The 12,419-nt window shown below is 35.3% G+C and overlaps 1 protein-coding gene across 1 annotated transcript in view; it reads right to left on the bottom strand.

Moving 5' to 3' along the window:
- The window catches only part of RAPGEF6 (Rap guanine nucleotide exchange factor 6), a 185,073-nt gene that overhangs the window by 44,157 nt on the left and 128,497 nt on the right, over positions 1-12,419 (bottom strand). The window contains exons 16-17 of the mRNA XM_080805059.1: positions 11,754-11,994; positions 4,398-4,555 (exon numbers count right to left, since the gene is read on the bottom strand). Of these exons, the coding sequence (XP_080661185.1) occupies positions 4,398-4,555; positions 11,754-11,994 (399 nt within the window). The remainder of the gene's footprint in view (positions 1-4,397; positions 4,556-11,753; positions 11,995-12,419) is intronic.

The raw sequence follows: 12,419 nt of genomic DNA, 5'->3' as shown, positions 1-12,419 counted from the left end.
TTTGTTGTTAGAAGGGCGTATGTGTCAAATGTAATACTTATCACAGGTAAGATAGCAAATGTTAAATGATCAGATGAATGGTAGACATGACGTTAGAATAAAATTGAATCAAGGGAAAATGACGATTTCAAATTTTAGGCATGAAACTAAAATGTACCTAAAAATAAAACCCCATAAGGAAAAAAGAGACATTTAAAAAGAATCTTGGAGGACTAAAGCATTTATTAATCTTATTATTCCTATTTCATTAAAAAAACTTAGGTAATAGGTAAATGATTTAAGAGAAGGAATCTCCAATATCTGTACTTTCAACTCAAAGGCAGAATTTCTAGAATACTAGCTATAATCCTCCTGATTAAAATAAAGAAATAACATACTTGAAGGATGCATGTATTCACCCCCGTAATAAAGAAGGGACTATTTAAATAAGATTATGATAAAAACAAAACCAAAGACTGCCTCTTAATCATACTTTAAGTTGTTAACTGCCAAGTAAGTACTTATGGAGTGCCTGTTACGTGTCAAAAGTATTTAAGTGATGAAGATAAAGAAATAAAGGAGATGGGACAAAGTCTCCGCTCTCAGGGACTTGCTTGTGTTAGACAAAGTGGTGGTTCACGGAAAGACAATCCACATGGTGAGAAGTTTCACTAAGAAAACACAAGGTAGTGGTACAATGGTAGAGATCAAAGATTAGCACATTTGTTCTATAAAGGGCCAGACAGTAAATATTTTAAGCTTTGCTGGATAAGAGGCAAAATAGATGATATTTTGTAGGTACATATATAGTAAAGGAGAAAATAAATTTCCACAAACTCTTTGACAAAAATCCGGTATCTGACAATAGTGCAAACATAAAACATGGAAAGATAAACACAGAGATTTAGGCAACACTATAAACACTCACCAAAAGGGGACTGGTTAAACAAAATGCTACCAGCTGTTTAGAAAACTGTGGAAGAACAACACATTCTGAAGCAGAAAAGTATTCAAGGTATATTGCCAGGTGAGATGGGCTAAGTAGAAGAAAAGTATAGCATATAATTTGGGGTGAATAGAGTGGTAGACACATTTTATGTGCACTGAAATTTCTGGAAAGATATATGAATAAACAACCATTAATTCTAGGGAGTGGAGGCTTATATTCTACCCTTTCTCGGATTTTTAAAAATTTTATGTTCCTTTAAAATAAAAAATTAGTTAAAATAACTCAGACTTGTAATACTGAATCTGCAAAAGTATTAAAGAAATCAAATAAAAGGTATGTGCTACTAATGAAAAAGAAGTAAGCAAGAAGTTCCATAAGTAGACTAAAAAAAAAAAAATTCCAGTTTTATAATCCTTTTGGCCATACGCTGAGATCTTTTATGCCTAATCTAGTATTTAGGTCAAAAATTCCTCCAAAACATATGTAAGTTATAGAGCAGCATGTATACTCTGATTCTATAACTATAAAAAATTATGTATTCAAAGAAAATGTTGAAAAGAATACACACCAGTTTACACTGGTAAGCTTGTAGATTGGACAGAAAAGTTCTGACTCTTATTTTATTTAATTCTGTATTATATGACTTTTAAAATAATAAAATACTATAAAGAAGTTTAGCAATGGAATACCACAGTCTTCAAGATACTTACAGTAAAAACCAACAGCTGTAGGCAGCAAAAACAAAGCAAAATCACAGAAGAGTCAGCAATCAAAAGCAAACTACTTTAACAATTCTGTAGCTTTGACCCTACTTTCTAACAATTTTACTCAAGCTGAGATCACATCAGACTTGACTCATGTCACACATGTGCTGCATGCAATATATACACGTGACATGCACAGCTAACCTAAAATTTGGCGCTGTCATATATAATTTAAGGAACTGATTTTGGAATCAATTGGTAATGTGTATTTTATTCAACATAAACAGCACCGTAAAAGTGCTTTCATAAAGGTGTACATTTGGCGGTTTAAAAATATAATTTGTAAGTCAAATACCGATCGTATAGGTTTTTTTTTTAATATTGCTGGTACAGACAAAGGCTGCAGACTGAGTCTGCAGATGGACCTTCTTTGAATAGAAGTCATAAGAGCCTCTAAAGTTTTCTATGAGTGAACTATGCAATCAGTTGAATTGACTGGCACTTCCTCCTCAGAAATCTGAATTTCAGTGCAATGGAGCTTAAAGTTTCTAAATTTTAGTAAATTCCAACTTCTTCCCTTTGTTGCCCCAGCCAAATCCCCAAATGACTGCTGTCCTTTCCCTACAACCATCCCTTATTTCCTTACTCCCATTTCTAGATATGCCACTGACAAAAAGGCAGCCAGGAACATCATTTATTTTATAACATACCATCTTATGAAAGTATGCATACTTAGTTTGTGTTTTGGTAGTGTAAAAATATTTCATTTGTGAACATACTGCTGGACACACACACAGACATGAAAATAAATTCCCGTGCTCCTACTGGAAAGCAATATAAGACAGACAATGAAAATGTGCTAAAGATTTCTAGGAAAAGAGGGACTGCCTTCCTACATAAGGAAACATTTGAGCTCAGTATCACAGAACAAGAAAAAGTTCACGGGATATGCAGAGAGAGAATACCAAAGGTGGCAAAAAGCACAGGAAAAGAAATCACAGTTATGAAGGTACATGCCCCACTCAGGAAAGACAGGTGGTGAGAGTGGGGAGAATGGCAGAACAGCAGGCTAGAAAGGGGGTTTACAATCATGCTGTGAAAACTGGACATTAAAAATATTATGTTATTGTCATAACGTTACAAATCCGGGGCTGAGACTCTGCAAACCATGTTCTTCTTTGCTAACTGGACACCTTTTAGGTTATGCCAAAAACCGGCACCAAAAACAAGTGTTGGGTTAAAGGAAGAAAAGACTTGCTGCTTTATGTGTCTTCTTGTGGGTTTTTTCTTCCCGTACCACCCCATCAACACTTCACCCTATGGTGGCACTTCTTTCACGTACCAGAGGAAAAATCCAGTTTGCGCTTCCTACCTTTGTGATACCTTAGTGCTTGCTTCTTTACCATTGTAGGTAAATAGTTAACTTTATACCTTGACAACAATCCCTTTTACTAAATTCTGAATAAGTATCTGGAGAGGTTTCTATCTGATGACTAAATCTTGACTAATACAAAAATCACTAGAAATTCCTAAAGCAAAGTAATGACTCATTAAAATCTTTGTTCTAGAAAGAACATTTGGCAGTCACGTAGAGAGAGAGATGTGTTGAAGACAGGTAACTGGGGTTAGTCCTCGCTAATAGTTAAGAGGCAATCGAAATTAAAAAAAAAAAAAAACACCCAATGTACAGAATGAATTTCATTGAACTGTATTTTTATGTTATGTCCAATTTTTATTCAAGTTGCTAAAATGAAACATAAACTTTACTTATTACACTTACATTCTTTCCTTTTGAATACTGAGATTCATGTAATTGAGTTTCCTCCCTTTTGACACAAGCTATTAGGAGCTTCAGCATGAAAACTGAAGCCGAATCACAATGTCATCAATCTTTGTAGAGCTACCTTTTTTATCTCCTCTCCTTGGACCAAATTACACATCTCAGTTTTAGTTGTATGTGTCTTTTACATACCATTTTACATTTCATTTGAAATGAAAGTCAAATCTTTCAAGTGACATATATACAAATAATTCTTAAAGTTTTTCTTCTTAGTAACGAAATTTTGTATTATACTGTGAAGTGACAATTTCTGCCGCTGGGCATGAATAGACGCAGAAAAATTAACTTAATGTCCCATATGATGTTTAAACCCCAAATCTGAACACAAATGAAAAGATGCTATAGTATATTTAATTAACAATACATGACAATAAAACAGCTTTAGCTTCAGGTGCTGCAGGAAAAAAATCAGTGTTTACAAAAAATTACTAACACATTTCAGTATGTCACAGAGGAAGTTAAGTGAGACCACCAAAACTACAATAAATTCCCTTATTCTTTCACATCCTGGACAACCTGTTTCTTAACTGAGAAGCAACATCCCTTCTTTCATCCCACTGCTCTAACGGTTACCAAAAGACACCTAAATGTAATCTCTTTTCTATGTACTTCTATTTCATATGGAACAAACACCATTCTGGCTTATACAGAAAGACACAAAGTTCTCTTTAGATTTTTGCAGTAAGTCATAACCTCAAGATAAGAGAAGACAGATTTAAGCAAATCTACCATTTGATACACAAGGCACAACCACCTAGTTTGTCCCTTTGGCACCAGTAAGGCTATATGAAATCACAAATAAAAATTACCTGAAGGATTAGGGGGAGCCTGCTCCCCCCTCTCTCTCTGCCTGCCTCTCTGCCTACTTGTGATCTCTCTCTCTCTGAAATAAATAAAAAATCTTAAAAAATTAAAAAAAAATTACCTGAAGGATTAGAAAAATCCAACATGCTGGTGGTCGGTTGCAGGAGATCAGGGCTGCTAGATGAGAGTGTTCCAGGAATAGGCATTATAGCCAGACTGTGCCTGCAGTGTCTTGTTCCCACAATGCTGTCGTCCTGTGATTGGCTCAGGCCTCCATCACTTCAAAATAATGGCACATAAAGTATTTGAGAATTCTTAATGGTAAATGTTTCTTTTCTCTGTATACACTGAGGCATAAGACCAATTCAAAGTGGTGACTTAAAAAATTATATAACTATATTACAGCAATTAAAAAATGGAATAACTATATTAATGAAGACACTCAAAATTTACTTACACTAAAAATTTAACTTACACATCTAAGTAGTTTTACATCATAAAGAAACAGTCATATTGAGTTTCTGTTGGTTTTGGTAGAGAAATTAAACCTGAATGTTTGGGGAGCCTTTAAGATCATCCAGTTTGGGTGGACACTAATATATCCAACAACATATAACCACACCACAGCAAAGTTTGTACTCGCAAATAATAGGTTGGTGATCTTCTAGGCAAAGCACGAAGTTGGGTTTAAATTTAAACCAAAAAACCCAGCAGGTTGTAGAAAACAAAGGGACCAGGTCCAAGTGACAAAATAAGAGAGTCTTTAAACATATGAACAACCTGAGAACTGCCCAAACCAGCGATAATGTGGAAGAGATAACAGGAAGATGGAACCCAGAAGAACAGTGAACACTGGGTACATGTGACAAGTAGAAAGATGAAAAAAGAGGACCAGAAATCAAAACAGAAAAAAAAGAGTTTTATAGTCTTTTAAATTTATTCTGACATATAATTTCTTGCGTGATATCTCATATCTCAAGTCTAATTTTTTTTTATTTTTTTTTAAGTTTTTTTTTTTTTTTTTTTTAATTTGACAGAGAGAGAAAGATTACAAGTAGGCAGAGAGGCAGGCAGAGAGAGAGAGGGGGAAGCAGGCTCCCTGCCGAGCAGAGAGCCCGATGCGGGGCTTGATCCCAGGACCCTGGGATCACGACCTGAACCGAAAGCAGAGGCTTTAACCCACTGAGCCATCCAGGCGCCCCATCTCAAGTCTAATTTTTTGGCTATTCCCTAGATGAGAGCATCACAACCACAGCAGAAAGCAAGTCATTTAAACTTAATTCCCTTCAAAGGTTTCAGAAATATCAATTAAATGGTCATACTTAAGCAAATAAAACACCCCTCTTTTAAAATACTTTATAAAGTATTTTATTTTTTTATTTTTATTTTTTTAAAGATTTTATTTATTCATTTGACAGACAGAGATCACAAGTAGGCAGAGCGGCAGGCAGAGAGAGAGGAAGGGAAGCAGGCTCCCTGCTGAGCAGAGAGACCGACTTTGGGCTCAATCCCAGGACTTCAGGATTTAACCCACTGAACCACCCAGGTGCCCCAAAATGCTTTATAAAGTATTTTAAAGCCACCCGGGTAGCTCAGTTGGTTAAGCAACTGCCTTCGCTTCAGGTCATTATCCTGAAGTCCTAGGATCAAGTCCCACATCCAGATCCCAACTCAGCAGGGAGTCCGCTTCTCCCTCTGACTCTCCCACTTCTTGTACTCTCTGTCTCATTCTCTCTCTCTCTCTCAAATAAATAAATAAAATCTTAAAAGTAAGATAGTTTAAAGGTTGAGAAGTTAGCCCCCCCTGGCTGTGGGACCTAGAATCCAATATTCCTGCCTGGCTCCAGAGGGTACAGCAACCTCCTAGGCCTGTTTTCTAGGCTTCTGAGGAAGCACAGAATGGGCAAGGCCTGCCACAGTGCACCTGTACCTTCTCAAGCTCCAGGGAACTCTCGGCTTGAAGACCAGCAAAGTGGAAAGAGAGTACCTTCCTCACTTGGGAAGTCAATATTAAGGCCTAGCAACGCCACCCTGACTCCATACCCCAGCATTTCATTCATTATAGATAACTACATTACTATCAAATGACCTTATAATAACCCTGTGCACCTTTGGAAAGATTTACGGTTTTGAATTGCTGCTTTTAATGACATTTGTTATACTTAAGTTATACTTAACAAGAAAAATACTTTAAAGGTGTTACACAGGCAGCGCTAAATCCATCTAAGAGAAAAAATTAAAAGAAACCTAACTCTGCCATTTAAACTTTACATACATACCCCAGAAAGTCCTACAAAACAAAGGATTAATGAAACAGTCCTATACAAACACAGGACAGCAATGAAAAAGATTTCCATTAGAATAATGAGCAAAATACCATTTTTTTTTCCTAAAGGTTAAACCAATCCTTTAGGTTAACATTAATTCTCATCTATGTTTTATTCAATGTAGTATTCTACCCAGTACCTGCCACACAAACAGAGGTATCAAAGAACACTTACCTGTTACCATGGAATGGATTAAATGAGTGGTAGGGGATACATCCAGAATACGTTAGGAGTAGAAAATAGGACTTAGGCAGAGTAGGGAACTATGCCAGATGAAGTGCGGAGGACAGTTAAATAAATAGCTAAAGGACTGCTAACAGCCACAGAAGGAAGAGAGAGCTAGGACAAGCAAGACTGCACAGGAGTCAGGGAAAAGCATGAAGACATGGAAAGGAGCAAAAGTAGGTGTTTTAAGAGCCAGCTATGCATGTAAACTTGGGTTATTAGCTATGTGACCTCAAGGAAATTTCTTTCTGTTTCTGGATCTTTGGTTTCCTCATCTAAAAATGTGACTACTTCTCCCCCAGGGCTGCCTTAAGCATTAAATTAGGTTATGTAGGTGAATATCTTGGCACAGAGGAAAATACAATTCCAATTTTTAAGAAGAAGTAAAGTACTTTTACTAAAATTAGAACAGTACAAACCTAGAAAGGATTTTAAGCAATTTGTACTGAAAAACAGAGAAGGCAGCATGGATACAACAAACACTAGAGAAACAGGAAGTGTTTACCTGGGAGAGAAGGCAGTCTCATCTGACAGAACTAAGGCTAAGGAAATATAATATCTGATAGGAAATTAGTGCTTATGTTAAATTGGTTCCTTATAATTTGGTGTGTGTTGCTAAAGATTGGAGCTAAATGTTTTAAGGTTAGATATGAGAACAAAAGGAAGGTGGCTTCCACAGAAACTGTACTTATAGCTTTGAAGTAATTTGCAACAACTTAAATTATACGGAAAATAAATATTTTTAAATATAATAACTTTCTAATTTAACTGACTTTTGAAAACAAATCTGCTTATTTTTTAACACAGAGGTCCAAGTAACTGAATCCAAAGGAGCAAACTGTTAAAAGGTTACCTGATCCTATTAATAATCACAGTAGAAGCAAGTTTAACAATGTTAAAAAGTTTTAATTTTCTATTAAAGGGAACTGGCTCTAAGTTGCAGTAAGAAGTAATTCACTATGGAGACTAAGAAAAGTGCATGAAACACCAGAAGTCCTTATCTCTCTTACTGATATTATTTAACATTACCTCTGCTTTTTAATAAGCAAAGACAGTACACTGTACAGATACAATAATGTAAAGCTGGTTACAAATTCATGGTAATTAAGGTGTGAGCATGTATAAATGAAAACTATTCTAATGTACAACTCATGCCATGACATGAATGAAACAGTATCTAATTAGCAAAATATCCATGCTTTTTGGGAAGCTGAATTGATAAAGCCCATTTGCAAATAATTATGTCATTTCTTACCAAAACAGTCTCCTGAGAAGATGATGCAGTAACAGAAACAAGATAGTTTTGAAAAATTCCTCAATAATTCCCCAAAACTAAATTTACTTAGAACAAAACTGTATTTTAGTTTCATATTATGAAACTAAAGAGGCTATGTAAATATCAATATGCAAATGAAAAATAATTCCAATATTAAAAGCAAACAAAGTATGCTGACAAAAAGATGGTGAGAAAAAATAATTTCTGATAAGCAAACAAGATAGTCTACTTCTGGGACTACTACAAAGAATAATATGAAGCTCTTACTTAGGCAATTTGTAATTAAAAGAAAAACCTAAAAGCTGAGTGATTAAAAAAAAAAAAGGACATCAGATTTCCTAAATCACAAAATTATTCTCAAGTCAATAAATACCCATATCTATGTCCTTTCACAGAGGTTATTGAAAATGAGTAAATTTTTTCCAGTTGTAATTTTCACAATAATTCTTTCATTTTAAAATTATGTAATGGTTAGGGATTTGGGGAATTATCTATTCTTATCTCAACTATTTGCTCCTTCCTTCCTTCCTTTCATATTCTTTTGCCTATGTGACAGATGTAGATTACTCTTTCTTCCAGTACTTCTATGATAACTCTTAGAGATGAATGCTGCAATGGGCAGAGACCAAGTGCCCTTCCAAAGAGCCTGACACACAGGAGATGCTCAGGATTGTGGAATTAATTTCATTGAAGTTTTTTTTCTCACTTAAAAAATACTTAAAGGAGAAAATTTAAAAAATACAGTGAACAAGCAAGGCAGAGAAAATTATGTATAACACCACACCCTAGGAAAAAAAAATCACAATCAACACTTTTCCTTCTAGTTACTTTTACAGAATATAGCACAATCTATTTAACTGATCCCTTATAGCTGGACATCTAGGGTACCTCCTTTTTTAGTTAATTACAGACAATACTACTAAGAGCATCTGTATATAAATCTTCACCTATATTAGAAATGGAATTACTGACTAAAAGGTATGAACATTTCTGAAACCCTCGAGAAAAAGTACCCAAAGGCTTTATGGAAAGGTTGCATAATTTCATATTTCAACAGCAGTCTGAGCCATTTATCTGATGTTATCAATTCCTGGCCCTGACTATTCTCTTGTCAATTTGTGGTGAAACAAATGGTTCCCTGTTTTCAAAATAAATTGAATATCCTTGATTACTAATGATGCAGCACACATGATTCATCTTCTCTGCTTATTTTCCTATTGAAGTTTTAGTGATCTTTTGTTTATCTATGAAAAGTTACCTGAAAGTGCCAAGAAACAGGACACACATTCATTCTCAAAAATGCTAAGCAACCAGTTTGACAAATCAGTTCTTTCTGTAAAACAGGCTCCAGCAGAAAACCTTTATTATTTCTACTAAAATAAACTGGCTTTTTCTTTTTGCATTTATATGGCTGAAATTATTAGCATTTTACTACTCTGTAACATGTTTAGAAGTGATAGTTTAATATTAACTTCTGAAGTACAGTATTAATGTTTGCATTCATAGCCAACAACAGTTTCCTACTGGCACAAAAAACTCCATACATCACTAAATGAAAAAGTATTTCCTTCTAAGTTATCTATTTCTATTAGATCTTCCATTATAGGGAGTACCAATATAAAGAAATCATGCTTGAAAATACTCAAATTACTGCTCCTGGCTACATTAATTTCCACACCTCCCACTGTAACCAAAGAGAATCCAAGCATAAAACCAGTTTCCATCCCTGAAGGACATACTATGGAGATGAGTTAGCTGCGTGACACATGAATATAGCTGGTTGGAATCTAACACTAAAAAGCTAAAGTCAGTTACAATCATTGTTCTCTGATTCTAGAGAACACACGTCACAATGCCACTATTCAAAATGAAAACCAGTTAAAGGAGATGTATGTATTCCACACCAAATCCACCCAGGTTTCCAGCAATGGAACTCAGGGCATTACCTCCTGAGAACTTCCTTTGAGAACTCTTCTCTGGTTTCTGGTCCTCCATTCATCCCCTTTTGCTCATTGCCTTCCTGCAGACTTCTGCTCATCCAAAACTGCCTGCCATCTTTACACTGTGAGCTAGCCCCACTTATATCTCCGTAATTCTCATATATGAGAATAAGATTTTTCTTACAGTGTTTGCTGTCCTGCTGTCATACTACGGTATGCTCAGTACTAAAAGAACTTCAGCTATATTAAAGTTATCATTTTTATAAACTACTTGTCTCAAGGAGAGCAGTCACTAAGAAACAATGAGTAATAAACAGACTTTGTAGAAATCAGTGACATTAAGAACGGAGCTCAGGATGTGTCAATTCTCTGTGAGCCCCCAATTAAATGAAGAACAAATGTGTTCCCTGACTGGAAATAAGATCTCAAAAAGAAGAGCATTTTCTGATCAGGCAATCTTTGAGATCCTGAACTCTAAAAAAATTGAGAGTTGACATTTACCTATTTCTAAGTTGCCCCCTGGTTAGTGTCCTTGCTGTTACTACTGCGCTGTGCTGCACTTTCAAGCCCAAACCACCAAATACGACGAACAGAGCTTCTATGGCTCCCTCCCCCTATGACACAATGAAGTCCATATCTTTAGCATAATATTCAAAGTCCTTCATAACACAGCACTTACCTAACTCTCCTACTTCATCCCTAGATGTACACACACTGATAGACTCTAACTAACCTACCAAGCCTGTTCCTGCCTTTTTATGTATTGAAACATTTATCACTCTGTAATGTCTGCTTCCCTAGTTAGATCATCAACTCTTGGAGAACAAGAAACTTGCTTTGCCTTTGTACATTTCTATTATTTGGACACTGTGCCTAGTGTATGATAAGTGTGTGGGAAAATAAAGGGTTTGTAGTATGAATTCCTTAGAGGTTGCGACTACCTCTTTTCAGCTCTATAAAATTATCAATGGGCATAGTGCTAGGCACTATCAGGAGCCAAATAAGTATTTTCTTTGAGTATAATTTGCTTAAATATTCTTTCTTTTTTTCATTCACTGTCTTATTCAACAGATATTGAGTGACTACTATGTGCTAAGTATTGAGCTTGATTAGAACTTGTGTGATTGCTTTAAGAAGTGATAACGTAAAATAAATAGACATAATATATGCTAGACTCTTTCCCAGTCGTGACACTTTAGTGAATTGATTTTCTAAGTATTTTACAGACCTCAATTTACATTTAAAGTCTCAAAGTTTCATTCTGTTTTGGTGACATCTCAATTTAGAAATAGAAACAGATTTGATTAAAAAGGTCATTTAGAATTCAGGAAGGAAAAAATAGTGCAATAAGAGAAAGATGACTTAGAAGACAAAAACCAGTATCAGCAAATATTCCCAAGATGTCCAAATTTATAGATCAAAGGACTGAAATTAGACCAAAAATACACAAGAAAAGATTTCATAAGATAAAACGGGCAGTCTTTCCTAAAATTCAAAACAGCTACTGGAAGAACATATAATCTAGCAGTGGTAACATCACAGAAGCCATGGAAAAATACTGAGAATTTCTTATTTATGGGTTACTTACAGATTTTATGATGCATTGGTTGTATAAAAACCAAAACTGACCCCAAATTCCCTAACCCCCCCCCCAAAATTTTACAGTCAATAGGAAAAGGCCTACCATGACAGAGATTAGCATTACCTACCTAAACAGTTTTGGAGGTAAGATACTAAACCGTGTTTTATCCAAAATTTTCCTGATTTTGTTTCTTCCACCTGAAACAGTGTTTGCTTTTATTTTCTTATTTCCTTTCTCCTGTGATGTGTGTTCAATATCTCCTGGTACATCCTGGATTGAATGGCGATTACTTTTTTTTTCAGCAATTTTAGGAATATGAGGAATACCAGATTTTTCTTGTTCAGTCCTACTAAGTAACTCTTTGAACACTGTGGAAATAAAAAAAAATTGTCATTTCTTTTCTTCTCATTAGCAAGATTTTATAGAACAACAAATTTGAAAGATAAACAATCACTTTCTATTACTTGGCCTTTCAGTCTCATTCATTAAACATTATGAAATTTATATCCATCCTTCATCAGCCATATCCACTTATCCCTTCAGTTTTTTAAGATTTTAAGTAATCTCTATACCCAACTTGGTGTTCAAACCCATGACCCTGAGATCAAGAGTCACATGCTCTACCAAATGAGTCACCCAGGTACCCCTAAGAATATATTCCAATTTTTTTTTAAAGTATGCTTCATGTCCAGCTTGGGGTTCAAACTCATGACCCTGAGATCAAGAGTTCCACGCTCTACCGAGCCAGCAAGGCACCCCTCTCTTCAGTTTTTATAACTAACCATACTTCTGA

Source organism: Martes martes (assembly GCF_963455335.1).
Source record: "Martes martes genome assembly, chromosome: 5".
In the NCBI taxonomy this organism is placed as follows: domain Eukaryota; kingdom Metazoa; phylum Chordata; class Mammalia; order Carnivora; family Mustelidae; genus Martes; species Martes martes.
Note: the sequence above shows the minus strand (reverse complement) of the source record. Positions and strands in the feature narration are given on the sequence as shown.